Here is a 25,274-nt window from a genome sequence, read left to right as displayed (position 1 = left end):
ATAGCACGATGTCATGAGGGTGTATTTACTTTTTGGTGTACTACTAACAATGGTTTTATTTCAGTCCCATAATGAAGACCCAGAAAAAGGTAAAATATCACAAAACTGCAGAGAGAGAGATATGGAACAAGTAACAAGGAGGTTAGGGATGGCCCATGAAGAGATCCGAAGGCTCACTGATGAACTGCAAGGGAAGGAGAAAGAACGGAGTAAATTAGGTAAGCTGTGGTTACAGATGAACATGTCTAACAATGTTTTAAGTGTAATGATCCTACTCAGGTTGGAACACGAGAGCACTGAGAAAAAAATCTTTTAAGATAAACACATAAAAGTCTGATATACAGCCTCATTTTCTACAGTGTCCAGAAATTTTTATTGAAGCATAGCATAACATACCTACCAAAAAGTGTACAACTCCAATATTTACACTACCCAGTGCAAGAAATTTCCAGCACTCTGGAAGCCCTGTTTCTTCTTCCTATGTCTACATATTCTCTCCTCCCCCAAAATAATGACTATCCTAACTTTTAAGGTTATTTCTGAGTTTTGACTACAGGGAGTATGCATCCTTTAGTTTGTTTCTTTCGTTCAATCTTAAGTTTGTGAGATTCATTTATATTGTTGCATGTAGCAGTAGTTTGTTCACTTTTGTTGTTTGTACTCTAGTATTCCATTGAATAAGCCTACTCAATGTATTCTATTTATCCATTCTACTGATGATGGACATTCATGTTTCCAGTTGTGCTCTATTATGAATTGTGCTGCTATGAATATTCTTGTGCTTATCTATACATCTCTGATCATGATATTCCTAAGAGTAGAATTATTAGATCAAAGGGTTACAGGTTTGTTCTACTTTGGTAGATACTGCCATACTGTCTTCCAAATAGTTGTATTAATTTAAGGTCACCTTGGTTGTATATGGGATTGTGGTTGCTTCACATTCCTTGTTAATACTCAGTATTGTCAGTCTTATTAATTTTACCTTTTCTGATGAGTATGTACTAGTATTTAATCGTGGCTTTACTTTGCATTTCCCTGACAGCTAACGATGTTGAAAATCCTTTAATATGTTTGTTGTTGTTGTTATTGCTCATTTAGATATACTATTTTGTGAAGTTGCTGCTCAAGTCTTGCACATATTTTTCTATTGGGTTGTATCTTTATGTTTTGTAGGAGTTTATTAATTTGTAGGAGTTTTCTGTATATTCTGGATATGAGCCTTTTGTTGGATATAAATGTCATGTTGAGTTTTTTTGCCATATAGAAATGCTAATATTTATCAAGTCAGATTTAACCAAGTTATTCTTTATGGCTTCTGGGTTTTCATGTGTAAAGCCTTTTCTGTATCACTACAAGGTTATTGAAAATGTTCTCCTCTGGTGTTTTTTTTTCTTTTAGTGCTTTTATGGATTTATTATTTATGTTTCAATCTTTGCTTTATCTATAATTTATTTTAGTATGAAGTTTAAATTTTTTTAATGATTTCCTCTCTATATAATTTGCAATAATTAAAGAAATTAGACTGATTCTTTTTCATGCAGTATATATGTTACTTTAGGATCATATCTTAAAAATGTTAAATGTATAAAACACTAATCATTCTGCCATATTGATTGTGGAATTAAAAACAAAGAATATCAGGAGGGTTGAGATTTTGTTAAGAATGCATTTTTAAACAGTGAACACAAATGACCTTTCCAGAATGACGGAAAATTGGACTAACGGGTACACAATTGCATATATTTGTCAAAATTCATCAAATTACTTAAAAGGATGAATTTTACTGTATGCAAAGTATATCTCAATAAACCCAATTAGAAAAAAAAAGAAATTTGGCCACGTGAGTCTGATGAGAAGCAGTCTGCTACTTGCAGTACAGAAGGACAAAGGAAAAAGCAGGACCCCTGTTATGTTTAGTTACATTTGGATGCAGCAGAACACAATCACATAGCACCCTGTTCCATCAGCACTTGGTTGCTCTGGTGGATCCTAAACTATTAATTGAAAACTGTCTGCACAGTGAGTATCCCCAGGGGACTGCTGGGAAGCTGAGTTAGCAAGTCCTTTTAAAATATCATATGTAGTGTCATTGTGGGCCTTACGTGTTACTTCTTGAATCATCCATCAGTTTATAGCCAGAATTTATTCCTAGGTATATGTGTTACATGATAGTGTTTCCCAAGTATTAGCCTATTTCTTTCAACAAACTGACTCTTTTAAGTGAAGGACTTTATTTTAGTTTATTTTCTAGCTCTCTTTATATCACACCCCAAAATTTGGATGGGAATGAAAAATTTTGGCCAATAATAAAAATAGTTTTCAATAATAAAAAAGAATACATGCCAAATATTTATTTATTCTTCAATAAATAAATTACAAGAAAAAGATGAATTTTTAAAGGTTTGAAAGAATTATTAACCAGATATAATGTGTGGCCTTTACTGGATTCTGATTCAAACAGATTTTTTAACATTTATGCAACAGTTGGAAGTTTGAATGCTAATTGGCTATTTGTATTAAGGAATTCTTGTTAAACTTCCTTAATCACACATAATGGTATTGAGTTTATATTTAAAAAGAGTCCTTGTCTTTTAGAGATACATAGTGAAATATTTATAGATGAATGATATGATGTCTGGGAGATGCTTCAAAATAATACAGGCCCCTACCTCACACCTACACGAAAATTAACTCAAAATGGACCACAGAACTAAATGTAAGAGTTAAAATTATAAAATGCTTAGAAGAAAACACAGGAGTAAATCCTTATGATCTGGAGTTAGGCAATCATATGTTAGATGTAACACCAAAAGCAAAAGTGATAAGAGAAAACCTAATAAATTGTACTTACTCAAAGTTTAAAATTTCTGTACTTCAAAAGACACTAACAAGAAAGTGAAAAGACAAACCACAGACTGAGAGAAATATTTGCAAATTATGTGTTTGATGTGGGACTCATATCCAGAATATATGAAGAATTCTCACATATTCTTTTATATTATTATAAAAAGACAGCCCAATTTTAAAATAAACAAAATAAAATTTGAGTAGACATTTCTTTAGAGAAGGTATATGAATGGCCAATAGGCACATGAAAAGATGCTCAACATCATTGGTCATTAGGGAAGTGCAAATTAAAACAATGAGATCCCTCTTCACACCCTCTAGAATGGCTATAATAAAAAAGACAATGACAAGTGTTGGCAAGGATGTGTAGAAATTGGAACATTGCTGATGGGATTGTAAAATGATGCAGACACTTTGGAAAACAATTTGGCAGTTTCTCAAGGTGTTAAATGTAAAATTATCATGTGACCCAGCAATTCCACTGCTGCGTGACCCAGGAGAAATGAAGACGTATGTCCACTCAAAAACTTGTATGAGAAATTAACACAACATTGTAAGTCAACTACACTTCAAAAAATAAATTAAAAAAAAAACTTGTATGTGAATGTTCAGAGCACTATTATTTACAGTAGCCAAAACATAGAAACAACTCAAATGTCCGTCATTTGGTGAGTAGAAAAACAAAACGTGGTATATCCATCCTGTGCAGAAAATAGTTAACATAGAAAACCTGCTAGTGGGAAGCTGCTGCATAGCACAGGGAGATAAGCTCGATGCTTTGTGATGACCTAGAGGGGTGGGATAGGGAGGGTAGGAGGGAGGCTGAAGAGGGAGGGGATATGGGGATACATGTATCCATATAGCTGATTCACTTTATTGTACAGCAGAAACTAACGCAACATTGTAAAGCAATTATACTCCAATAAAGATGTAAAAAAAAAAAGAAGACCTGACACTGCTGTCCTTAGAAAGTCCTGCTTGTCAGGTTAGCCCTTGGCTAGCATCTGGAAACTTGCATTTTGGGAAGGTTCCCACCATTCCCCAATTTGTAATAGTGGCTCACTGTGCTTGACCTCTTTGTACAAACAATGTGATTTATGCTGAAAACCTGCTTTCCTTTTGAGAGTCTGGGATTTTGATGTGTCCTAGGCAGAAGGTGGTGTCTATGTCACCAGCCCCCAATAAATACATTGGCCACCGAGTCTGTAATGAATTTTCCTGGTAGACAACATTTCACACGAATTGTCAGTTTGTTGCTGGAGAAATTAAGCACATCCTGTGTGACTCCGCTGGGAGAAGACTCTTGGAAGCTTGTGCCTGATTTCCTCATGCACCTTTTCTGTGTGATTGGGAATGATCTCTTACAAGATTCATGTTAGTGTCTTACTTCTGGGAGATTCCTCAACTTGCCGTTATTGGAGGCCTATCAGCCATACCATTGGTGATGAGTAGACCACAGGAGGCAAAGTGATAAAACCTGGGTTAGAGAACCCAAATCCAAAAGACTCCAATGCCCCATATACTTTCCTTATGCCCTTCTGCTCTCCTCATAAAATTCTTGAATAGTACCAAAAGCTATTTCCTGAAATTTTGCTATTTTGCTATTTCTAGAAACTACTGGCAACATTCTAAATATTATTAATTGCAGGAATTAATTTTAACTATTTCTGTGTGTAATTTCTTTTTACTAAACTGGTAGTACCATGCTTGAAAACTTTTAGCTGTTCCTGTGGTTTACAGTAGTCCAAACTCCTCAGCATAGAATCTGGTTAGGGAAACAGGGAAAGATTACAAGATCAAATGATATCAAGGACAGGGATAAATACAAGGTGTAGTAGGAATATTAAGAGGGGAATCTGGAAAAGATTCCGGGAGGAGGTGACATTTATGCAGAAAGTCAGGGGAAAGCCATCAGAAAGAAAGTGTTCCAAAGAGAAATAGTCGTTTGAAATTTGATTATTATACTAATCAGTTGCTCCATACACAAATATTTTGTTCTTTTTTTTCTTTTAGATTCTGCACTTGAGAAGTCTCAACTAGAAATTGAAAAATTGAAAGAAAATTTGATAAAGCTGAAAGAAAATGGTGAGTCATTTTAGCAGATATAATAATATTTAATAATAAAATATTAAACAATAATATAATTTACGTAAAGTAATATTTTTAAATAATATTACTTAATAAATATAATAATATTACTACAACTGCTATTGAGGCAGGAGATAGATGGGCCCCAGGCTGAACAGTTGGAGTTCGTCCCCTGCGGACAGATACTCCAAAATAGCAGGAGGAAGGAGAAGCTAAGCCCTGCCCAGACAAAAGATAAAAGATGACATATTCCTCATTCTCGAAGGAGGAAACCTTCCTGACTACACACGTGCAGAAAGGATCCTTGAAGGTCGAAAAGGGAGGGGGCGCCACCCCATAGTAGGTGATGTCAGGCTACCCATAGGCCTCTTCGCTAGAATCCATCTTGGCTAAGAGATGCGCTTGCACACGTGGGAGGACCGTGAGATATACCAAATACAGGCTCAGACCAGGCAAAGCAAGATGATTGGCCAAGGAAACCTGGAAGAAATGCCCCATAAATGTGAATCAAACTACCACGAGGGTGCGACTCTCTCTCTGAGTTCCCCTGTGTGTCTATCCACAGGTACCCTTTTTCCTCCTAATAAACACTTTACTTGTTTCACTACTTTCTGTCTTTGTGGGAATTCATTTCTGCAAAGCTGTACGGGCCAGGGCTTTGTCACTGGCCACTGGTCTAGTGGCTAGGATTCAGCACTCTCACTGTCGCGGCCTGACTTTAATCTCTGGCTGGGAACCAAAATCCTGCTTCAAGCCGCTGCAGACCGAGGCCACCCTAGATCACTATTATTACTATTTCTACTGCTATTACTATTACTACCGCTTGTTGCTTACTAACAGGTACTCTGTCAGGCATTTTATTTTATTTATTTATTTAAAAAAAATTTTTTTTTAACATCTTTATTGGAGTATAATTGCTTTACAATGGTGTGTTAGTTTCTGCTTTATAACAAAGTGAATCAGTTATACATATACATATGTCCCCATATCTCTTCCCTCTTGCGTCTCCCTCCCTCCCACCCTCCCTATCCCACCCCTCTAGGTGGTCACAAAGCACCCAGCTGATCTCCCTGTGCTATGCAGCTGCTTCCCACTAGCTATCTATTTCATGTTTGGTAGTGTATATATGTCCATGCCACTCTCTCACTTTGTCCCACCTTACCCTTCCCCCTCCCCGTATCCTCAAGTCCATTCTCTAGTAGGTCTGTGTCTTTATTCTCGTCTTACCCCTAGGTTCATGACCATTTTTTTTTTTTAGATTCCATATATATGTGTTAGCATATGGTATTTGTTTTTGTCTTTCTGACTTACTTCACTCTGTATGACGGTCTCTAGGTCCATCCACCTCACTACAAATAACTCAATTTCGTTTCTTTTTATGGCTGAGTAATATTCCATTGTATATATGTGCCACATCTTCTTTATCCATTCATCTGTCGATGGACACTTAGGTTGCTTCCATGTCCTGGCTATTGTAAATAGAGCTGCAATGAACATTTTGGTACATGACTCTTTTTGAATTATGGTTTTCTCAGGGTTTATGCCCAGTAGTGGGGTCGCTGGGTCGTATGGTAGTTCTATTTTTAGTTGTTTAAGGAAACTCCATACCGTTCTCCATAGTGGCTGTATGAATTTACATTCCCACCTACAGTGCAAGAGGGTTCCCTTTTCTCCACACCCTCTCCAACATTTATTGTTTGTAGATTTTTTGATGATGGCCATTCTGACTGGTGTGAGATGATATCTCATTGTAGTTTTGATTTGCATTTCTCTAATGATTAGTGATGTTGAGATTTCTTTCATGTGTTTGTTGGCAATCTGTATATCTTCTTTGGAGAAATGTCTATTTAGGTCTTCTGCCCATTTTTGGATTGGGTTGTTTGTTTTTTTGATATTGAGCTGCATGAGCTGCTTGTAAATTTTGGAGATTAATCCTTTGTCAGTTGCTTCATTTGCAACTCTTTTCTCGATTCTGAGGGTTGTCTTTTTGTCTTATGGCTTCCTTTGCTGTGCAAAAACTTTTAAGTTTCATTAGGTCCCATTTGTTTATTTTTGTTTTTATTTCCATTTCTCTAGGAGCTGGGTCAAAAAGGATCTTGCTGTGATTTATGTCATGGAGTGTTCTGCCTATGTTTTCCTCTAAGAGTTTGATAGTGTCTGGTCTTACATTTAGGTGTTTAATCCATGCTGAGTTTATTTTTGTGTATGGTGTTGGGGAGTGTTCTAATTTCATTCTTTTTCGTGTAGATGTCCAGTTTTCCCAGCACCACTTTTTGAAGAGGCTGTCTTTTTTCCACTATATATTCTTGCCTCCTTTATCAAAGATAAGGTGACCATATGTACGTGGGTTTATCTCTAGGCTTTCTATCCTGTTCCATTGATTTATATTTCTGTTTTTGTGCCAGTACCATACTGTCTTGATTACTGTAGCTTTGTAGTATAGTCTGAAGTCAGGGAGCCTGATTCCTCCAGCTCCGTTTTTCTTTCTCAGGATTGCTTTGGCTGTTCGGGGTCTTTTGTGTTTCCGTACAAATTGTGAAATTTTTTGTTCTAGTTCTGTGAAAAATGCCAGTGGTAGTTTGATAGGGATTGCATTGAATCTGTAGATTGCTTTGGGTAGTAGAGACATTTTCACAATGTTGATTCTTCCAATCCAAGAACATGGTATATCTCTCCATCTATTTGTATCACCTTTAATTTCTTTCATCGTGTCTTATAATTTTCGGCATACAGCTCTTTTGTCTCCTTAGGTAGGTTTATTCCTAGATATTTTATTCTTTTTGTTGCAGTGGTAAATGGGAGTGCTTTCTTAATTTCACTTTCAGATTTTTCATCATTAGTATATACGAATGCAAGAGATTTCTGTGCATTAATTTTGTATCCTGCTACTTTACCAAATGCATTGATTAGCTCTAGTAGTTTTCTGGTAGCATCTTTAGGACTCTCTATGTATAGTATCATGTCTATCATGTCATCTGCAAACAGTGACAGCTTTACTTCTTCTTTTCCGATTTGGACTCCTTTTATTTCTTTTTCTTCTCTGATTGCTGTGGCTAAAACTTCCAAAACTATGTTGAATAATAGTGGTGAGAGTGGGCAACCTTGTCTTGTTCCTGATCTTAGTGGAAATAGTCTCAGTTTTTCACCATTGAGGATGATGTTGGCTGTGGGTTTGTCATATATGGCCTTTATCATGTTGAGGTAAGTTCCCTCTATTCCTACTTTCTGGAGGGTTTTTATGATAAATGGGTATTGAATTTTGTCGAAAGCTTTCTCTGCATCTATTGAGATGGTCATATGGTTTTTTCCTTCAATTTGTTAATATGATGTATCACATTGATTGATTTGCGTATATTGAAGAATCCTTGCATTCCTGGAATAAACCCCACTTGATCATGGTGTATGATCCTTTTAATGTGCTGTTGGATTCTGTTTGCTAGTATTTTGTTGAGGATTTTTGCATCTATGTTCATCAGTGATATTGGCCTGTAGTTTTCTTTCTTTGTGACATCTTTGTCTGGTTTTGGTATCAGGGTGATCGTGGCCTCGTAGAATGAGTTTGGGAGTGTTCCTCCCTCTGCTATATTTTGGAAGAGTTTGAGAAGGATAGGTGTTAGCTCTTCTCTAAATGTTTGATAGAATTCGCCTGTGAAGCCATCTGGTCCTGGGCTTTTGTTGGAAGGTTTTTAATCACAGCTTCAATTTTGGTGCTTGTGATTGGTCTGTTTATATTTTCTATTTCTTCCTGGTTTAGTCTCGGAAGGTTGTGCATTTCTAAGAATTTGTCCATTTCTTCCAGGTTGTCCATTTTATTGGCATATAGTTGCTTGTAGTAATCTCTCCTGATCCTTTGTACTTATGCAGTGTCAGTTGTTACTTCTCCTTTTTTATTTCTAATTCTATTGATTTGAGTCTTCTCCCTTTTTTTCTTGATAAGTCTGGCTAATGGTTTATCAATTTTGTTTATCTTCTCAAAGAACCAGCTTTTAGTTTTATTGATCTTTTGCTATCGTTTGCTTCATATCTTTTTCATTTATTTCTGATCTGATCTTTATGATTTCTTCCCTTCTGCTAACTTTGGGGTTTTTTTGTTCTTCTTTCTCTAATTGCTTTAGGTGTAAGGTTAGGTTGTTTATTTGAGATGTTTCTTGTTTCTTAAGGTAGGATTGTATTGCTATAAACTTCCCTCTTAGAACTGCTTTTGCTGCATCCCATAGGTTTTGGGTCATCGTGTTTTCACTGTCATTTGTTTCTAGGTATTTTTTGATTTCCTCTTTGATTTCTTCAGTGATCTCTTGGTTATTGACTAGTATATTGTTTAGCCTCCATGTGTTTGTATTTTTACAGATTTTTCTCGTGTAATTGATATCTAGTCTCATAGCATTGTGGTCAGTAAAGATACTTGATATGATTTCAATTTTCTTAAATTTACCAAGGCTTGATTTGTGACCCAAGATATGGTCTATCCTGGAGAATGTTCCATGAGCACTTGAGAAGAAAGTGTATTCTGTTGTTTTGGGATGGAATGTCCTATAAATATCGATTAAGTCCATCTTGTTTAGTGTATCATTTAAAGCTTGTGTTTCCTTATATATTTTCATTTTTGATGATCTGTTCATTGGTGAAAGTGGGGTGTTAAAGTCCCCTGCTATGATTGTGTTACTGTCGATTTCCCCTTTTATGGCTGTTAGTATTTGCCTTATGTATTGAGGTGCTCCTATGTTGGGTACATAAATATTTACAATTGTTATATCTTCTTCTTGGATTGATCCCTTGATCTTATGTAGTGTCCTTCTTTGTCTCTTGTAATAGTCTTTGTTTTAAAATCTATTTTGTCTGATATGAGAATTGCTACTCCAGCTTTCTTTTGGTTTCCATTTGAGTGGAATATCTTTTTCCATCCCCTCACTTTCGGTCTGTATGTGTCCCTAGGTCTGAAGTGGGTCTCTTGTAGACAGCATATATACGGGTCTTGTTTTTGTATCCATTCAGCCAATCGATGTCTTTTGGTTGGAGCATTTAATCCATTTACATTAAGGTAATTATCGATATGTATGTTCCTATTACCATTTTGTTAATTGTTTTGTGTTTGTTATTGTAGGTCTTTTCCTTCTCTTGTGTTTCCTGCCTAGAGAAGTTCCTTTAGCGTTTGTTGTAAAGCTGGTTTGGTGGTGCTGAATTCTCTTAGCTTTTGCTTGTCTGTAAAGGTTTTAATTTCTCCGTCAAATCTGAATGAGATCCTTGATGGTCAGAGTAATCTTGGTTTTGGGTTTTTCTCCTTCATCACTTTAAATATGTCCTGCCACTCCCTTCTGGCTTGCAGAGTTTCTGCTGAAAGATCAGCTGTTAACCTTATGGGGATTCCTTTGTGTGTTATTTGTTGTTTTTCCCTTGCTGCTTTTAATATTTTTTCTTTGTATTTAATTTTTGATAGTTTGATTAATATGTGTCTTGGCGTGTTTCTCCTTGGATTTTTCCTGTATGGGACTCTCTGTTCTTCCTGGACTCGATTAACTATTTCCTTTCCCATATTAGGGAAGTTTTCAACTATAATCTCTTCAAATATTTTTTCAGTCCCTTTCTTTTTCTCTTCTTTTTCTGGGACCCCTATAATTCGAATGTTGGTGCGTTTAATGTTGTCCAAGAGGTCTCTGAGACTGTCCTCCATTCTTTTCATTCTTTTTTCTTTATTCTGCTCTGCAGTAGTTATTTCCACTATTTTATCTTCCAGGTCACTTATCCATTCTTTTGCCTCAGTTATTCTGCTATTGATCCCTCCTAGAGAATGTTTAATCTCATTTATTGTGTTGTTCATCTCTGTTTGCTCTTTAGTTCTTCTAGGTCCTTGTTAAATGTTTCTTGTATTTTCTCCATTCTATTTCCAAGATTTTGGATCATCTTTACTATCATTATTCTGAATTCTTTTTCAGGTAGACTGCCTATTTCCTCTTCATTTGTTAGGTCTGGTGGGTTTTTGCCTTGCTCCTTCATCTGCTCGTGTTTCTCTGTCTTCTCATTTTGCTTATCTTACTGTGTTTGGGGTCTCCTTTTCTCAGGCTGCAGGTTCGTAGTTCCCGTTGTTTTTGGTGTCTGTCCCCAGTGGCTAAGGTTGGTTCAGTGGGTTGTGTAGGCTTCCTGGTGGAGGGGACTAGTGCCTGTGTTCTGGTGGATGAGGCTGGATCTTGTCTTTCTGGTGGGCAGGTCCACGTCTGGTGGTGTGTTTGGGGGTGTTTGTGGCCTTATTGTGATTTTAGGCAGCCTCTCTGCTAATGGATGGGGCTGTGTTCCTCTCTTGCTAGTTGTTTGGCATAGGGTGTCCAGCACTGTAGCTTGCTGGTCGTTGAGTGGAGCTGGGTCTTGGCGTTGAGATGGAGATCTCTGGGAGATTTTCACTGTTTGATATTACGTGGAGCTTGGAGGTCTCTTGTGGACCAGTGTTCTGAACTTGGCTCTCCTACCTCAGAGGCACAGCCCCGACGCCTGGCTGGAGCACCAACAGCCTGTCGTCCACATGGCCCAGAATAAAAGGCAGAGAAAAAAAGAAAGAAAGAAAGAAGAAGATAAAATAAAATAAAGTTATTAAAATAAAAAATAATTATATTAAGAAAAAATTTTCTTTTTTGTAGAAAATAATCTTTTAAAGTAAAAAAAAAAAAACGAAAACGGACAGACCAAACCCTAGGACAAATGGTAAAAGCAAAGCTATACAGACAAAATCACACACCTGCACACTCACAAAAAGAGAAAAAGGGGAAAATATATATATATCGTTGCTCCCAAGGTCCACCTCCTCAATTTGGGATGATTCTTTGTCTATTCAGGTATTCCACAGATGCAGGATACATCAAGTTGATTGTGGAGATTTAATCCGCTTCTCCTGAGGCTGCTGGGAGAGATTTCCCTTTCTCTTCTTTTTTCGCACAGCTCCCGGGGTGCAGCTTTGGATTTGGACCTGCCTCTGCGTGTAGGTCGCCTGAGGACATCTGTTCTTCACTCAGACAGGACGGGGTTAAAGGAGCAGCTGATTCGGGGGCTCTGGCTCACTCAGGCTGGGGGGAGGGAGGGGTACAGATGCGGGGCGAACCTGCGGCGGCAGAGGCCAGCGTGACGTTGCACCAGCCTGAGGCGCGCCATGCGTTCTCCCGGGGAAGTTGTCCCTGGATCATGGGACGCTGGCAGTGGTGGGCTGCACAGGCTCCCGGGAGGGGAGGTGTGGAGAGTGACCTGTGCTTGCACACAGGCTTCTTGGTGGCTGCAGCAGCAGCCTTAGCGTCCCATGCCTGTCTCTGGGGTCCGCGCTGTTATCCGCGGCTCGAGCCCGTCTCTGGAGCTCCTTTAAGCAGCGCTCTTAATCCCCTCTCCTCGCGCACCAGGAAACAAAGAAGCAAGAAAAAGTCTCTTGCTTCTTGGGCAGGTCCAGACTTTTTCCCGGACTCCCTCCCGGCTAGATGTGGTGCACTAACCCCTTTAGGCTGTGATCATGCCGCCAACCCCAGTCCTCTCCCTGGGATCTGACCTCCGAAGCCCGAGCCTCAGCTACCAGCCCCAGCCCGCCCCGGCGGGTGAGCAGACAAGCCTCTCGGGCTGGTGAGTGCTGGTCGGCACCGATCCTCTGTGCGGGATCTCTCCGCTTTGCCTTCTGCACCCCTGTGGCTGCGCTCTCTTCCGTGGCTCTGAAGCTTCCCCCCTCTGCCACCCGCAGTCTCTGCCCGCGAAGGGGCTTCCTAGTGTGTGGAAACCTTTCCTCCTTCACAGCTCCCTCCCACTGGTGCAGGTCCCGTCCCTATTCTTTTGTCTCTGTTTTTTCTTTTTTCTTTTGCCCTACCCAGGTACGTGGGGAGTTTCTTGCCTTTTGGGAGGTCTGAGGTCTTCTGCCAGCGTTCAGTAGGTGTTTGTAGTTGTTGTTCCACATGTAGATGTATTTCTGATGTATTTGTGGGGAGGAAGGTGATCTCCGCGTCTCACTCTTCCGCCATCTTGAAGCTCCTCTCCTGTCAGGCATTTTAAATGGATTATCTCTAATGTTAACAACAGTGCCAAGTTGTATAATTATTCCCATTTCATTGATAAGAAAACTGAGTCATGACAAGTTTAAATGAATTGTCCGATAGCTACATTAGAGACTTCCCTGGTGGCACAGTGGTTAAGAATCTGCCTGCCAATGCAGAGGACTCGGGATCAAGCCCTGGTCGGGGAAGATCCCACATGCCGCAGAGCAGCTAAGCCCGCGTGCCATGACTACTGAGCCTGTGCTCTAGGGCCCGCGTGCCACAATTTTGGGCCCATGTGCTGCAACTACTGAAACCCGCGTGCCTAGAGCCTGTGCTCCGCAACAAGAGAAGCCACCACAATGAGAAGCCCGCGCACCGCAATGAAGGGTAGCCCCTGCTAATCGCAACTAGAGAAAAGCCCGCGCGCAACCAAAAAAAAAAAAAAAAAAAAACCACAAATAGCTACATTAAGTATTAGAGCTGGTATTTGAACCCATATCTGTCTGACTCCAAAACCTTTGGTCAACACAAACAATACGTATTTTACTGGGACCACTGAGATCAAGATAACTTATAATACGTTTATTTAACAACACCTCACACATATTTGTTTGCTAGGAAGCCAATAGGCTTGGAATAAGTGGTGAATTAGTTAATCTGACCCTATCTTGGCTGTAAAAATGATACCAGCTATAAATAATGTAATGAAATTTGACTGTCATAATGGTAGTAACTATAAAAATAATTTAAAATATGTTTACAGGTTTTAATAGTTACAAAACTAGGTTTATTTACCCTGTGCTATTGTGATTTATAATAAGAAACATGTATTTGGTCTTCATCCTTGTTTCTGCCACCCCCAAACCCTTGGAATTTCCTAAATGATAAGAACAGTAGGGGTGTCTTTTGTCATGGTAATGAGAACTTTTGGAAAGCCCCTTGGTAACCAAAGGATGGGAGTTAGTTGCCAGGGGAGCCAACCATGTGATTAGAGGGTTGGAACTTTCAGTCCCACCCTCCGCCCCCTCTGTAACCCCAACTCCTCCGTGTCCCCACCCCCACCTCCTAGGAGGGGGGAGGGGCTGGAGATTAAGTTCAATCGCCAGTGGCCAGTGATTTAATCAATCGTGCCTGTGTAATGAAGCTTTCATAGAAACCCAAAGGAGAGGGTTCAGAGAACTTCCGGGTTGGTGAACACATGGAGATTTGGGGAGCGTGGCACACTCAGGGAGGGCATGAAAGGTCTGCACCCCTTTCCCCAGACCTTGCCCTTAGGCATCTCTTCCATCTAGCTATTCCTGAGTTACATTCCTTCATAATAAACCAGATAGTCTAGTAAATAAAATGTTTCCCTGAGTTCTATGAGCTGCTTTAACAAATTAATCAAACCCAAGGCGGAGGTCATGGGAACCTCTGATTTATAACCAATCGGTCAGAAGCACAGATAACAACCTGCCCTTGCAATTGGCATCTGAAGCAGAGGGCAGTCTTGTGGGACTGAGCCCTTAACCCGTGGAATCTGATGCTATCTCCAGGTAGATAGCATCAGAACTGAGTTGAATTGTAGAACACCAAGCTGACATTGGAGAATTACGTAGGTGTGTGGTGGAAAAAACCCATGCATTATAATTGATGATCAGGATTGTTTAAAAAATATATGAATACAATTATAAAATGAACACTGCTTTCTTAGTAACTGATAGAGCAAGAAAACAAAATCAGTAAGCATATAGAAGACCTAGTAACACTACAAAGCAACATGACATAATCGATAATTATAGAAAACTCCACCAGAAGTATTATATTCTTTTCAAGTACACATGGAGCATTCACAAAAATATGCTATCGCCATAAAACAAATTTCTGCAGAAGAACTGAAATCATACAAATTATGTTCTCTGACCATAATAGAATTAAACTAAAAAGCAGTAACAGTAGTATGTTTAGAAAATCACCAAATATTTTGAAGTTAAATAAGATACTTCTAAATTGCCATGCTTTCAGAGAAAAAATTACAAGGGATATTACAAAATATTTTCTATGAATTAACTTGAATGAAAATGAAAACACTGAACATATCAGTATTTGTGGGATGCATCTAAGCCTGTGCTTAAGAGGGAAAGTTATCCCATTTAATGCTTATACCAGAAATCAAGAAAGGACTCAAAATAATCTAAGCTTCTACTTTAAAAACCCAGGATAAGAACAAATTAAATCCAAAGCAAGCAAAAAGAAGGAGATGGTTAAAATAAGGTTGAGGTCAATAAAAGTAAAAACAGAACAAAATAGAATAAATTAGTGGAATGAAGAGCTGGTTCTTTGGAAGGATCAATAATATTGGTAAACGTCTAACTAGATTGTTCATGAAAAAATGAGAGAAGACACACATTACCAATATAAGCAATGACAGAGAGAACATTTCTACAGATCAAAAAGATAATAAGGGAATATATTGAGCAACTTTATGACAATAAATTTGATGACCGGGATAAGATGGACACATTCCTTGAAAGACACAAATTACCAAACCTCACTCAAGAAGAAACAGATAGCCCTAAATCTACCAAAGAAATTGAATTTATAGTTAAACATCTTCCCACAAAGAAAACTCCAGGTTCAGATGGCTTCACTTAACAAACTTTTAAGGAATAAATAATACTGATTTTACATAAACTCTTCCAGAAAATAGAAGAAGAGAGAATACGTACTTCCCAGCTGTTAAGTGGTCAGCATTACCTTGATGACAAAACCAACGACATTACATTATTCCCAATGACCTCAGAAGACCTTGTAAAAGTACAAAGAGTAAAGAGTAATTTTGGGGTAGTAAAATCAAATTGTGTTTATCTGCAATGGGTTGGCTAAAGAAATGACCACACAATGGATACTTTAATAAGAATGATATAGATTTTTGTGCACTGACATGAATAGATGTCTATGACATGTTATCAAGTGAAAAAAGCAAGCTGTAGAGTAATACATGTAGTGTAATGTCGTTTTGGTTTTTATTTTTATAAGGTGTGTGTGTGGGGGGTGTGTGCATGTGTATGTGCGCTCACAGGACTGTATGAGGTGATACACATTAGTATGGCAGTAAAGTTGTGAATACACTGGGATAGTTTTGTATAAGTTCTAAGTAGCTACTGCCCTGCATCTGCCAAGTGTCTCCCACCTACCCCAACTGTCCCAGCTTCTTCCAGCCCCTTGTCTTTCCAGCCACCATAGGGATAATACTTGGCACAGCAGGATATTCTGTAGACCTCTGCTCAAGAGCTACGTTCTCATAGATGAGGGTCCACTCTTTACCAGTTGTTAAATATTTTCAATACAACCCTTGTCTACACATTAGAATATGCATATAAAAAATGTTAAAGAGTATTTACCAAGTATTAACATTATTTTGGGTCAGGGTAGATAAGCGTTGGATGAGAATATCTACTCTGAACATAACCATATAGCTTGATTTTTTCTTTTTAAAACAAAAAGCCTATATTCCATTTGTAATAAGTAAAACAGTACTGATTTTAGTGACCTATTTAAAATAGGCCATTATTCAACTGTATTTTTAACATCTGTGAAAATTAAAAATACTGGTAATATATAGTACAGAGAAATGGACAATGGCAATGTGAGAACGTAGCTTTGTACAATCTTTTTGAAGAATAATTTGGCAGGCTTTGTCAAATTTTTTAAATGCACATGTCTCCTGATCCAGCTATCCCTTTTCTTTCTGGGGATTTATTTTTTTGGAAATAATGTCATAAGTACCTAGAGATTGATGAACAAGGAAAATAATTTTAGAATTGTTTACAAGAGTAAGCATTGGCAACAAACCTAAATCTTCATCAGTAGGGGAAAAGTGACACAAAAAATGGCAATTTGGACGGTGGCATACTATTCAGAACAAAATGAGATAATGCATAAACAAACTGTGGTATATTAATAAGATGGACTAAAGAGTCAAGAGGAACAAATTATTGATAAAACACCAATGAATCCCCAAAATACTGTATATATTGAGTGAAAGAAGCCTGACACAAATATATGTGTATTGTAAGATTTTATTTATATGAAAACCAAGAACAAGCAAAACTAGTCTATGTGATAGAAGTCAGAAAGTGGTTGTAGGGTTGGGTGGGAGTGGAGAACTGACTGGAAGGGATTTGAGGGAACATTATGGGGTGATGGAGATGTTCTATATCTTTTTCAGGGGAAGTTCATGGGTATATAAAATTGTCAAAATTCATTGAACACTTAAGATATGTACATTATATTGTATATAAATTATACCTCAATTAAAAAATACTTCCAAATAAGAAATGGAAAATGACTTTATAAGAGTTGTCCTGTAAAGATATCCATGATGTATTCACAGGTGGTAAAGTTACAGACAGTGTTGCATAGCATTGTTTAAATTTTTTAAAATTGCATATGCAAAAGGTAGAACAAATCTTGCCCTCCATATATGTATATGGATTGTGAATGCTTTTTTTTTTTCTTTTTGGTGTGTTTTCAGCATTTTTCAAGTTAAAAAAATTTACACACTAAGGAAAAAAAGAGGATAGCAAGGGAAGCAAAAGAAAAAATGAAGAAAGAAAAATACAAGTCAAAAACAGAACAGGCAATGAAGAAGGAAAACAAAGGAGACTTTAAAGCAGCAAAAGAAAAATAGGAGAAACATAAGTGAAAAAAGAAACAGCTGCAAATCCGGGAAAGTTACAGGCAACAAGTTTGTACTATTGAAACTTTGATGAGTGCTGGAAAGAGCAGGTCTTAACATGAGGTGCTGAGCTGAGAGTAGCCTACAGGCAGAGGTGCTACAGGAGAAAGATGGTTTTGATGAATCAACTTGATTTCACTTTACAGTCTGTCCGTTCACTACTCCTAGCTCACTACGTCAGCTGTCTATGGAGGCCCTGCTGTTAATGAGTGCAAGAGAAGTATCTAGGAATATGTGAGGAATATATGAGGTGTGTAAGAGAGACAGGACCACAGGACCACCAGGAAGATGATTTTTTTAGTGGTTTCACTTTTACAAGGCAGGCTCAATTGTTTTAAAATTCCAGGTCCTGGAAGAATCTCTATTCCTGGAAACCCTATACTCAAAAAGTCCAGCTCATTAGACTGGTATGAGAAATAAAAAACATTCTGTTCTGTTTCATTAGTTGGTAGAACATTCTAGGGCTGGACCTGAGAGTCTAGCAGCTCTTCTTTGTGGAGAGTCACATATACAGAGACACGGTAGGACTGACAAGAATGGCAGGAAACAGCACTTCCTCAGTTTTTAGAGTTAACGTCCCCAAATTAAAACTTCGATCCAGTTGAGTCAACTACATTTTCCCTGTTTTAGACTCAGTTGACCTACGGAAAGCAAAGGAACATAATCAGAGACTGGATGAGGAAATTCTGGCTTTAAGAAATCGAGTTCGATCACTTGACTCAGAAAAAAAGGTACTTGGAGAAGAGGTAAGTTATTTAATTTTTTCTTAGAGTTAATTTAAATGTGTATAGAATAGTAACAGTCAGCAGCTAAGCAAGCTAGATGTATCAGTACATCATTTATTGGTCATTAGTGAAGACTGATTCTGGTGGCTATAGCATCCCAGGTAGAGCTGTACTTTGACCTGGATGCTTTCTATCAGTATTTCTATTTTATACATTTTAACTACGTATGCTGAACAGTAATGTTACTGTTATTGTGTCAATTTAGGATCTTTTCTTTTTAATAAGGATTTAGATAATAGTTTATACTTATCACATTTACCAAAGTTTGAGATTATTAATACTAAACCCGTAGTTGTGTTATGTTTTTGAATCATTTCTTCTTAGGAATTTATTGATTTTTAATATGTACTTCCAAGTTCTAAATATACTATATGTCACTTCAATTTTAATTATATTCATTTCACAATCATATCTCTAGTGTCTAATACAATGCCTGGCATATAATAAGTGCTCAAGAAATTTTGTTCCAAGAATGAATAAATATTCATTAGAATGGCCATTATCAAAACAATAAAAATTAACAAATGTTGATGAGGAAGTGGAGAAATTGGAACCCTTTGTGCATTGTTGTTAAGAATGTAAAATGGTACAGCCACTGTAGAAAACAGTATGGGACTTCCTTTAAAAAGTAAACATAGAGTTACCATATGATCTAGCAATTCTGCTTCTGGGTATATACCCAAAAGAATTGAAAGCAGGGACTTGAACATATATTTGTTCACTCATGTTCATAGCCAAAAGGTTGAAGCAACCCAAGCATCCACTGACAGATAAATGGATAAACAAAATATGGTATATACATACAATGGAATATTATTCTACCTTAAAAAGAAATATGCTACAACATGGGTGAAACTTGAAGACATTATGCTAATTGAAACAAACGAGTCACAGAAAGACAAATAGTGTATAATTCCACTTATATGAGGTACCTAGAGTAGTCAGAAATCATAGAGACAGAAAGTAGAATGGTGGTTTCTAGGGGCTGTGGGGGAGAGCATAATGAGGAGTTATTGTTTAATGGGTGTAGAGTTTCAGTTTTGCAAGATGAAAAGAATTATGGAGACGGATGGTGGTAATGGTTGTACAGTAATGGGAATGTGCTTAGTGCTACTCAACTGTATACTTAAAAATGGTTAAGGGGCTTCCCTGGTGGCACAGTGGTTAAGAATCTGCCTGCCAATGCCGGGGACATGGGTTCAAGCCCTGGTCCGGAAGATCCCACATGCCGCGGAGCAACTAAGCCTGTGGGCCACAACTACTGAGCCTGCGCTCTAGAGCCTGCAAGCCACAACTACTGAGCCCACGTGCCACAACTACTGAAGCCCACCCATCTAGAGCCCGTGCTCCACAACAAAAGAAGCCACCGCAATGAGAAGCACATGCACCGCAACGAAGAGTAGCCCCCACTCACGGCAACTAGAGAAAGCCTGTGCGCAGCAACGAAGACCCAACACAGCCAAAAATAAATAAATAAATAAAAATTTTTAAAAATGGTTAAAATGGTAAATTTTGTGTTATGTATATTTTATCCTAATTTTTAAAATGCAATCATAAGAAAGAATGAATAAACACTGTTCAAGTTGTCTAAATCTCTGTAAATTTGTATATCTAATACTGGTAAAATATGTTTAATGTATGTTAAACATATGTTTATGTTTTATATATACACAAACATACACATACATGTGAGATAAAGTTCAGGAAGGGTATATCCCAAACATTATTACTTCTGGAAAGGGAAATGAGATTGTGGGGCAGAGTTATGTGAAGGAAAAGATCACTTGTTGCTCTATATACCTATATTTTGTTTAAATTTTTTACACAAAGAATGTATTCATGTATAACGTATATTTTTAAAACAAAGCATCCCCCCTCACTTTTGTATTTAAAATGCTTTTGTATTTCAGGTTGAAAGGCTTAAAGGAGAAATTTGTGACTCTCAAGAGAATAAGCAACTTGGAAACCACTCTCCTGGAAAAATGGTGGGTGCTGAACAGAAAGTAGAGGTATTAAAATTATGTTCTTTCTGACTTCTAATTTTGAAGTAAGTTGCATTTTACAAGAGTGCACCAGAGCAATGGGTGCTGAGCATTTGCTATTCTCCTCTTGCCTGCCTTTTTCTATTGCTTTGCCAGTGAGTATGGAGGAAGAAATTGGGGTACAGAGGATATGTTTCTGTTCACTTCTTCCCCACAGGGAACAATTAATATGAAAAATATAATGGGTTTTGTTAAAGAAAAAAAAGACTCTTACAAAGATAAAACCAACTTGGGCATTTTTAATCATCAAAATGAAGTTACCTTACAGAATCAACCAGTGACAGGGGAGTGGGTAGTTGGAACCACATATCATAGAGAACTAATATGGTTTAGGCTCCAGTGTGTACAGCATCTAATCTTTTCAGAATGATCAGCCTCTGAAGGGGTCGGCAAAGTGATCAAACACAAGGCAGATGGAAGCAAGAGCCAGTGTGTTGTAGAGAGGGCAATTTCAGATATTCAGCTCAAGGAGCTAGACTGCTTTGCCTTTCCTCTCACACACCTAAGATGAGTGACATCCCTGTTGCTGAGGGATCTCCTTCACCAGAGCTTGTTTTTACTGTAACTCCCTGGGCCCTATACCCCCATCCTCCTCGGTAGCAAGGAAACTATAGCCACCGGATTTATTGTTTCCCCGCCCAAGGAACCTGTATCCTTCTTGTCTTCCAGAACTCTCTTGTAGATAAATAATGCATTTTGTAGGAAGGAAGGGAGGAAGGGAGGGTGGGAAGGAGATAAGGCAGGAAGGAAAGAAGGAAGGAAGGAGGGAGTGGAGGGAAGAAAGAAAAGAAGGAAGGAAGGAAAGAGGAATTTCCAGGCAAGACTTCAGTAACTTTTACCAAAATTTTTCCCAGAGCACCCAGTGGTGGTGCTCTAATTTACAGAAGTTGACTTATTAGTAACTATTTTTATTAGTTTCTTATTTATCCTTCCAGTATTTCTTTATTCCGATAGAAGCATTTTGAACATTTATTCAGATTTCCTCCTTTCTTAGTTTCTCTTCCCTTCCCTTCCCTTCCCTCCCTCCCTCCCTCCCTTCCTTCCTTCCTTCCTTCTTTCCCTCCCTTCCTCCCTTCCTTCTTCCCCTCCCTCCCTTCCTCCCTTCCTTCCCTTCCTTCCCTTCCTTCCCTTCCTTCCCTTCCTTTCTTCCTTCCTTCCCTCTTTCCTTCTTTCCCTCCCTTCCTTCTTCCCCTCCCTCCCTTCCTTCCTTCCTTCTTTCCTTCTTTCCCTCCCTTCCTTCCTTCTTTCCCTCCCTTCCTCCCTTCCTTCTTCCCCTCCCTCCCTCCCTTCCTTCCTTCTTTCCTTCTTTCCCTCCCTTCCTCCCTTCCTTCTTCCCCTCCCTCCCTTCCTGCCCGCCCTTCCTTCCTTCTTTCCCTCCCTTCCTTCCTTCCTCCCTCTCTTCCTTCCTTCTTTCCTTCTTTCCCTCCCTTCCTTCCTTCCTTCTTCCCCTCCCTCCCTTCCTGCCCTTCCTTCCTTCCTTCTTTCCCTCCATTCCTTCCTTCCTCCCTCCCTTCCTCCCTACCTTCCTTCCTCCCTCCCTCCCTCCCTTCCTTCCTCCCTCCCTCCCTTCCTTCCTTCCTTCCTTCCTTCCTTCCAACCTTCCTTCCTTTCTTTTTAACTAAAATGCTCCTGGAGATCCTTCTATATCATACAAAGAGATCTTCCTGATTCTTTAGAGCAGCTAGCATTCTACTGCGTGGATGTACTATAATTTATTTAACCAGTCTCCTGTTGATGGACACTTGGGTTGTTTCCAGTCTTTTGCATATTTATGCAGGTGTTTCTACAGGATAGAGTCACAGAAATGGGATTGTGAGGTTAGGGGGTAGCTAGATCTGTAATTTTGGTCGATATTGCCATATACTACTCAGTGGAAATTGCATCATTTTCCTCTTCCATCAGCAATGTATGAGAAAGGTAGTTTCCTAAAAATTCACTAACTGAATATATTGTCAAACTTTTGTATTTTTACTAAATGATAGGTGAGAATGAGTATCTCAGTGTAGTTTTCATTTTCAATCATCTATTTATAGTGATATTGAGATTTTTTTCAAATGTTTATATTTATATTTAATATCAATGTTTATATTTCTTTTATAAAATTAACTTTATTGAAATATTTAATACAATATAAACATACATATTTTAAAAGTTGAGTTCAATGAGCTTTGACAAATGCATACATCTGTGTAACCACAACCACTGCAGTCAAGAAAGAAAACATTCATTAGCCTAAAATGTTCCCTCCCCTTTTGCTATCAATGTCTCCCACTCCGCCACTTTCTATGACCATACCATTTCTAGAATTTCAAGTAAATAGAATCATCTGGTATATACTCTTTTCTATTTGGCTTCTTTCACTTATAATAATACTTTTGAGATTTATCCATGTTGTTGTCTATATCAGCAGTTCATTTCTAAATGGCTGAATAATATTCCTGTATATATGGATATACCATACACTGTTTATCTATCCACTGCTTAATAGATAATCACATTGTTTTCAGCTATTATGAATAAAGCTGCTACTAGTATTCACATACCAGTGTGTGTTTTTTTCCTCTCGGATAAATACCTAGCAGTGGAATTACTGAATCACAGAGCAAGTACATGTTTAATTTTATAAGAAACTGCCAGACTGTCTTCCACTTTGTAATGAATAATGCTGCTATGAACAATCATGTACAAATTTTTGTGTGAACACGTTTTCATTTTTCTTGGGTATGTACATAGGAGTGGAATTGCTGGGTCATATGTTAATTCTATGTTAAACTTCTTGTAGAACTGCCAGACTATTCTCCAAGGCACCTTCACCATTTAACATTCCCATCAGCAGTGTATGAGTGTTCCAATTTCTCCACATCCTTAGCAGCATTTGTTATATTTTGTCTTTTTTTTTATTATAGCTATCCTAGTGGGTATAATAAAGTAGTATCTCAGTATAGATTTTTCTTTTTTTAACAACTTTATTGGAGTATAATTGCTTTATATTGTGTTAGTTTCTGCTGTATAACAAAGTGAATCAGCTATAACGTATAGTTATATCCCCATATTCCCTCCCTCTTGCATCTCCCTCCCACTCTCCCTATCCCTCCCCTCTAGGTGGTCACAAAGCACCAAGCTAATCTCCCTGTGCTATGCGGCTGCTTCCCACTAGCTATCTATTTTACATTTCATAGTATATATAAATCCATTCCACTCTCTCACTTCATCCCAATACCCTTCCCCCTCCCCGTGTCCTCAAGTCCATTCTCTACATCTGCGTCTTTATTCCTGTCCTGCCCCTAGGTTCTTCAGAACCACTTTTTTTTTTTAGATTCCATATATATGTGTTAGCATACGGTATTTGTTTTTCTCTTTCTGACTTACTTCACTCGTATGACAGATTCTAGGTCCATCCACCTCACTACAAATAACTCAATTTTGTTTCTTTTTATGGCTGAGTAATATTCCATTGTATATATGTGCCAATCTTCTTTATCCATTCATCTGTCGATGGACACTTAGGTTGCTTCCATGTCCTGGCTATTGTAAATAGAGTTGCAATGAACATTGTGGTACATGACTCTTTTTGAATTATGGTTTTCTCAGGGTTATGCCCACTAGTGGGATTCTGGGTCGTATGGTAGTTCTATTTTTAGTTTTTTAAGGAACCTCCATACTATTCTGCATAGGGGTTGTATCCACTTACATTCCCACCAACAGTGTAGGAGGGTTCCCTTTTCTCCACACCTTCTCGAGCATTTATTGTTTGTAGATTTTTTGATGATGGCTATTCTGACTGGTGTGAGGTGATACCTCATTGTAGTTTTGATTTGCATTTCTCAAATGATTGGTGATGTTGAGCATCCTTTCATGTGTTTGTTGGCAAGCTGTATATCTTCTTTGGAGATATGTCTATTTAGGTCTTCTGCCCATTTTTGGATTGGGTTGTTTGTTTTTTTGATATTGAGCTGCATGAGCTGCTTGTAAATTTTGGAGATTAATCCTTTGTCAGTTGCTTCATTTGCAAATATTTTCTCCCATTCTGAGGGTTGTCTTTTCATCTTGTTTATGGTTTCCTTTGCTGTGCAAAAACTTTTAAGTTTCATTAGGTCCCATTTGTTTATTTTTGTTTTTATTTCTATTTTTCTACTAGGTGGGTCAAAAAGGATCTTGCTGTGATTTATGTCATGGAGTGTTCTTCCTATGTGGTCCTCTAAGAGTTTTATACTGTCCAACCTTACATTTAGGTCTTTAATCCATTCTGAGTTTATTTTTCTGTATGGTGTTAGGGAGTGTTCTAATTTCATTGTTTTACATGTAGCTGTCCAGTTTTCCCAGCACCACTTATTGAAGAGGCTGTCTTTTCTCCATTGTATATTCTTGCCTCCTTTATCAAAGATAAGGTGACCATACGTGCATGGGTTTATCTCTGGGCTTTCTATCCTGTTCCACTGATCTATATATATATTTTTTGCCAGTACCATACTGTCTTGATTACTGTAGCTTTGTAGTATAGTCTGAAGTCAGGGAGCCTGATTCCTCCAGCTCCTTTTTTCTTTCTCAAGATTGCTTTGGCTATTCGGGGTCTTTTGTGTCTCCATACAAATTGTGAAATTTTTTGTTCTAGTTCTGTGATAAATACCATTGATAGTTTGATAAGGATTGCATTGAATCTGTAGATTGCTTTGGGTAGTAGAGTCATTTTCACAATGTTGATTCTTCCAATCCAAGAACATGGTATATCTGTCCATCTGTTTGTATCATCTTTAATTTCTTTCATCAGTGTCTTATAGTTTTCTGCATACAGGTCTTT

The 25,274-nt window shown here is 38.1% G+C and overlaps 1 protein-coding gene across 3 annotated transcripts in view; it reads left to right on the top strand.

Annotated features, from left to right (window-relative positions):
• CCDC30 (coiled-coil domain containing 30) overlaps positions 1 to 25,274 on the top strand; it is a 162,959-nt gene that overhangs the window by 23,280 nt on the left and 114,405 nt on the right. For all 3 annotated transcript variants that reach the window (XM_061184382.1, XM_061184381.1, XM_061184383.1), the window contains 4 exons: positions 65 to 218; positions 4,864 to 4,935; positions 18,280 to 18,395; positions 20,345 to 20,419. In XM_061184382.1, coding sequence (XP_061040365.1) covers positions 65 to 218; positions 4,864 to 4,935; positions 18,280 to 18,395; positions 20,345 to 20,419 — 417 coding nt within the window. The remainder of the gene's footprint in view (positions 1 to 64; positions 219 to 4,863; positions 4,936 to 18,279; positions 18,396 to 20,344; positions 20,420 to 25,274) is intronic.

Source organism: Eubalaena glacialis, chromosome 3 (genome assembly GCF_028564815.1).
Source record: "Eubalaena glacialis isolate mEubGla1 chromosome 3, mEubGla1.1.hap2.+ XY, whole genome shotgun sequence".
Classification (NCBI taxonomy): Eukaryota; Metazoa; Chordata; class Mammalia; order Artiodactyla; family Balaenidae; genus Eubalaena; species Eubalaena glacialis.
Note: the sequence above shows the minus strand (reverse complement) of the source record. Positions and strands in the feature narration are given on the sequence as shown.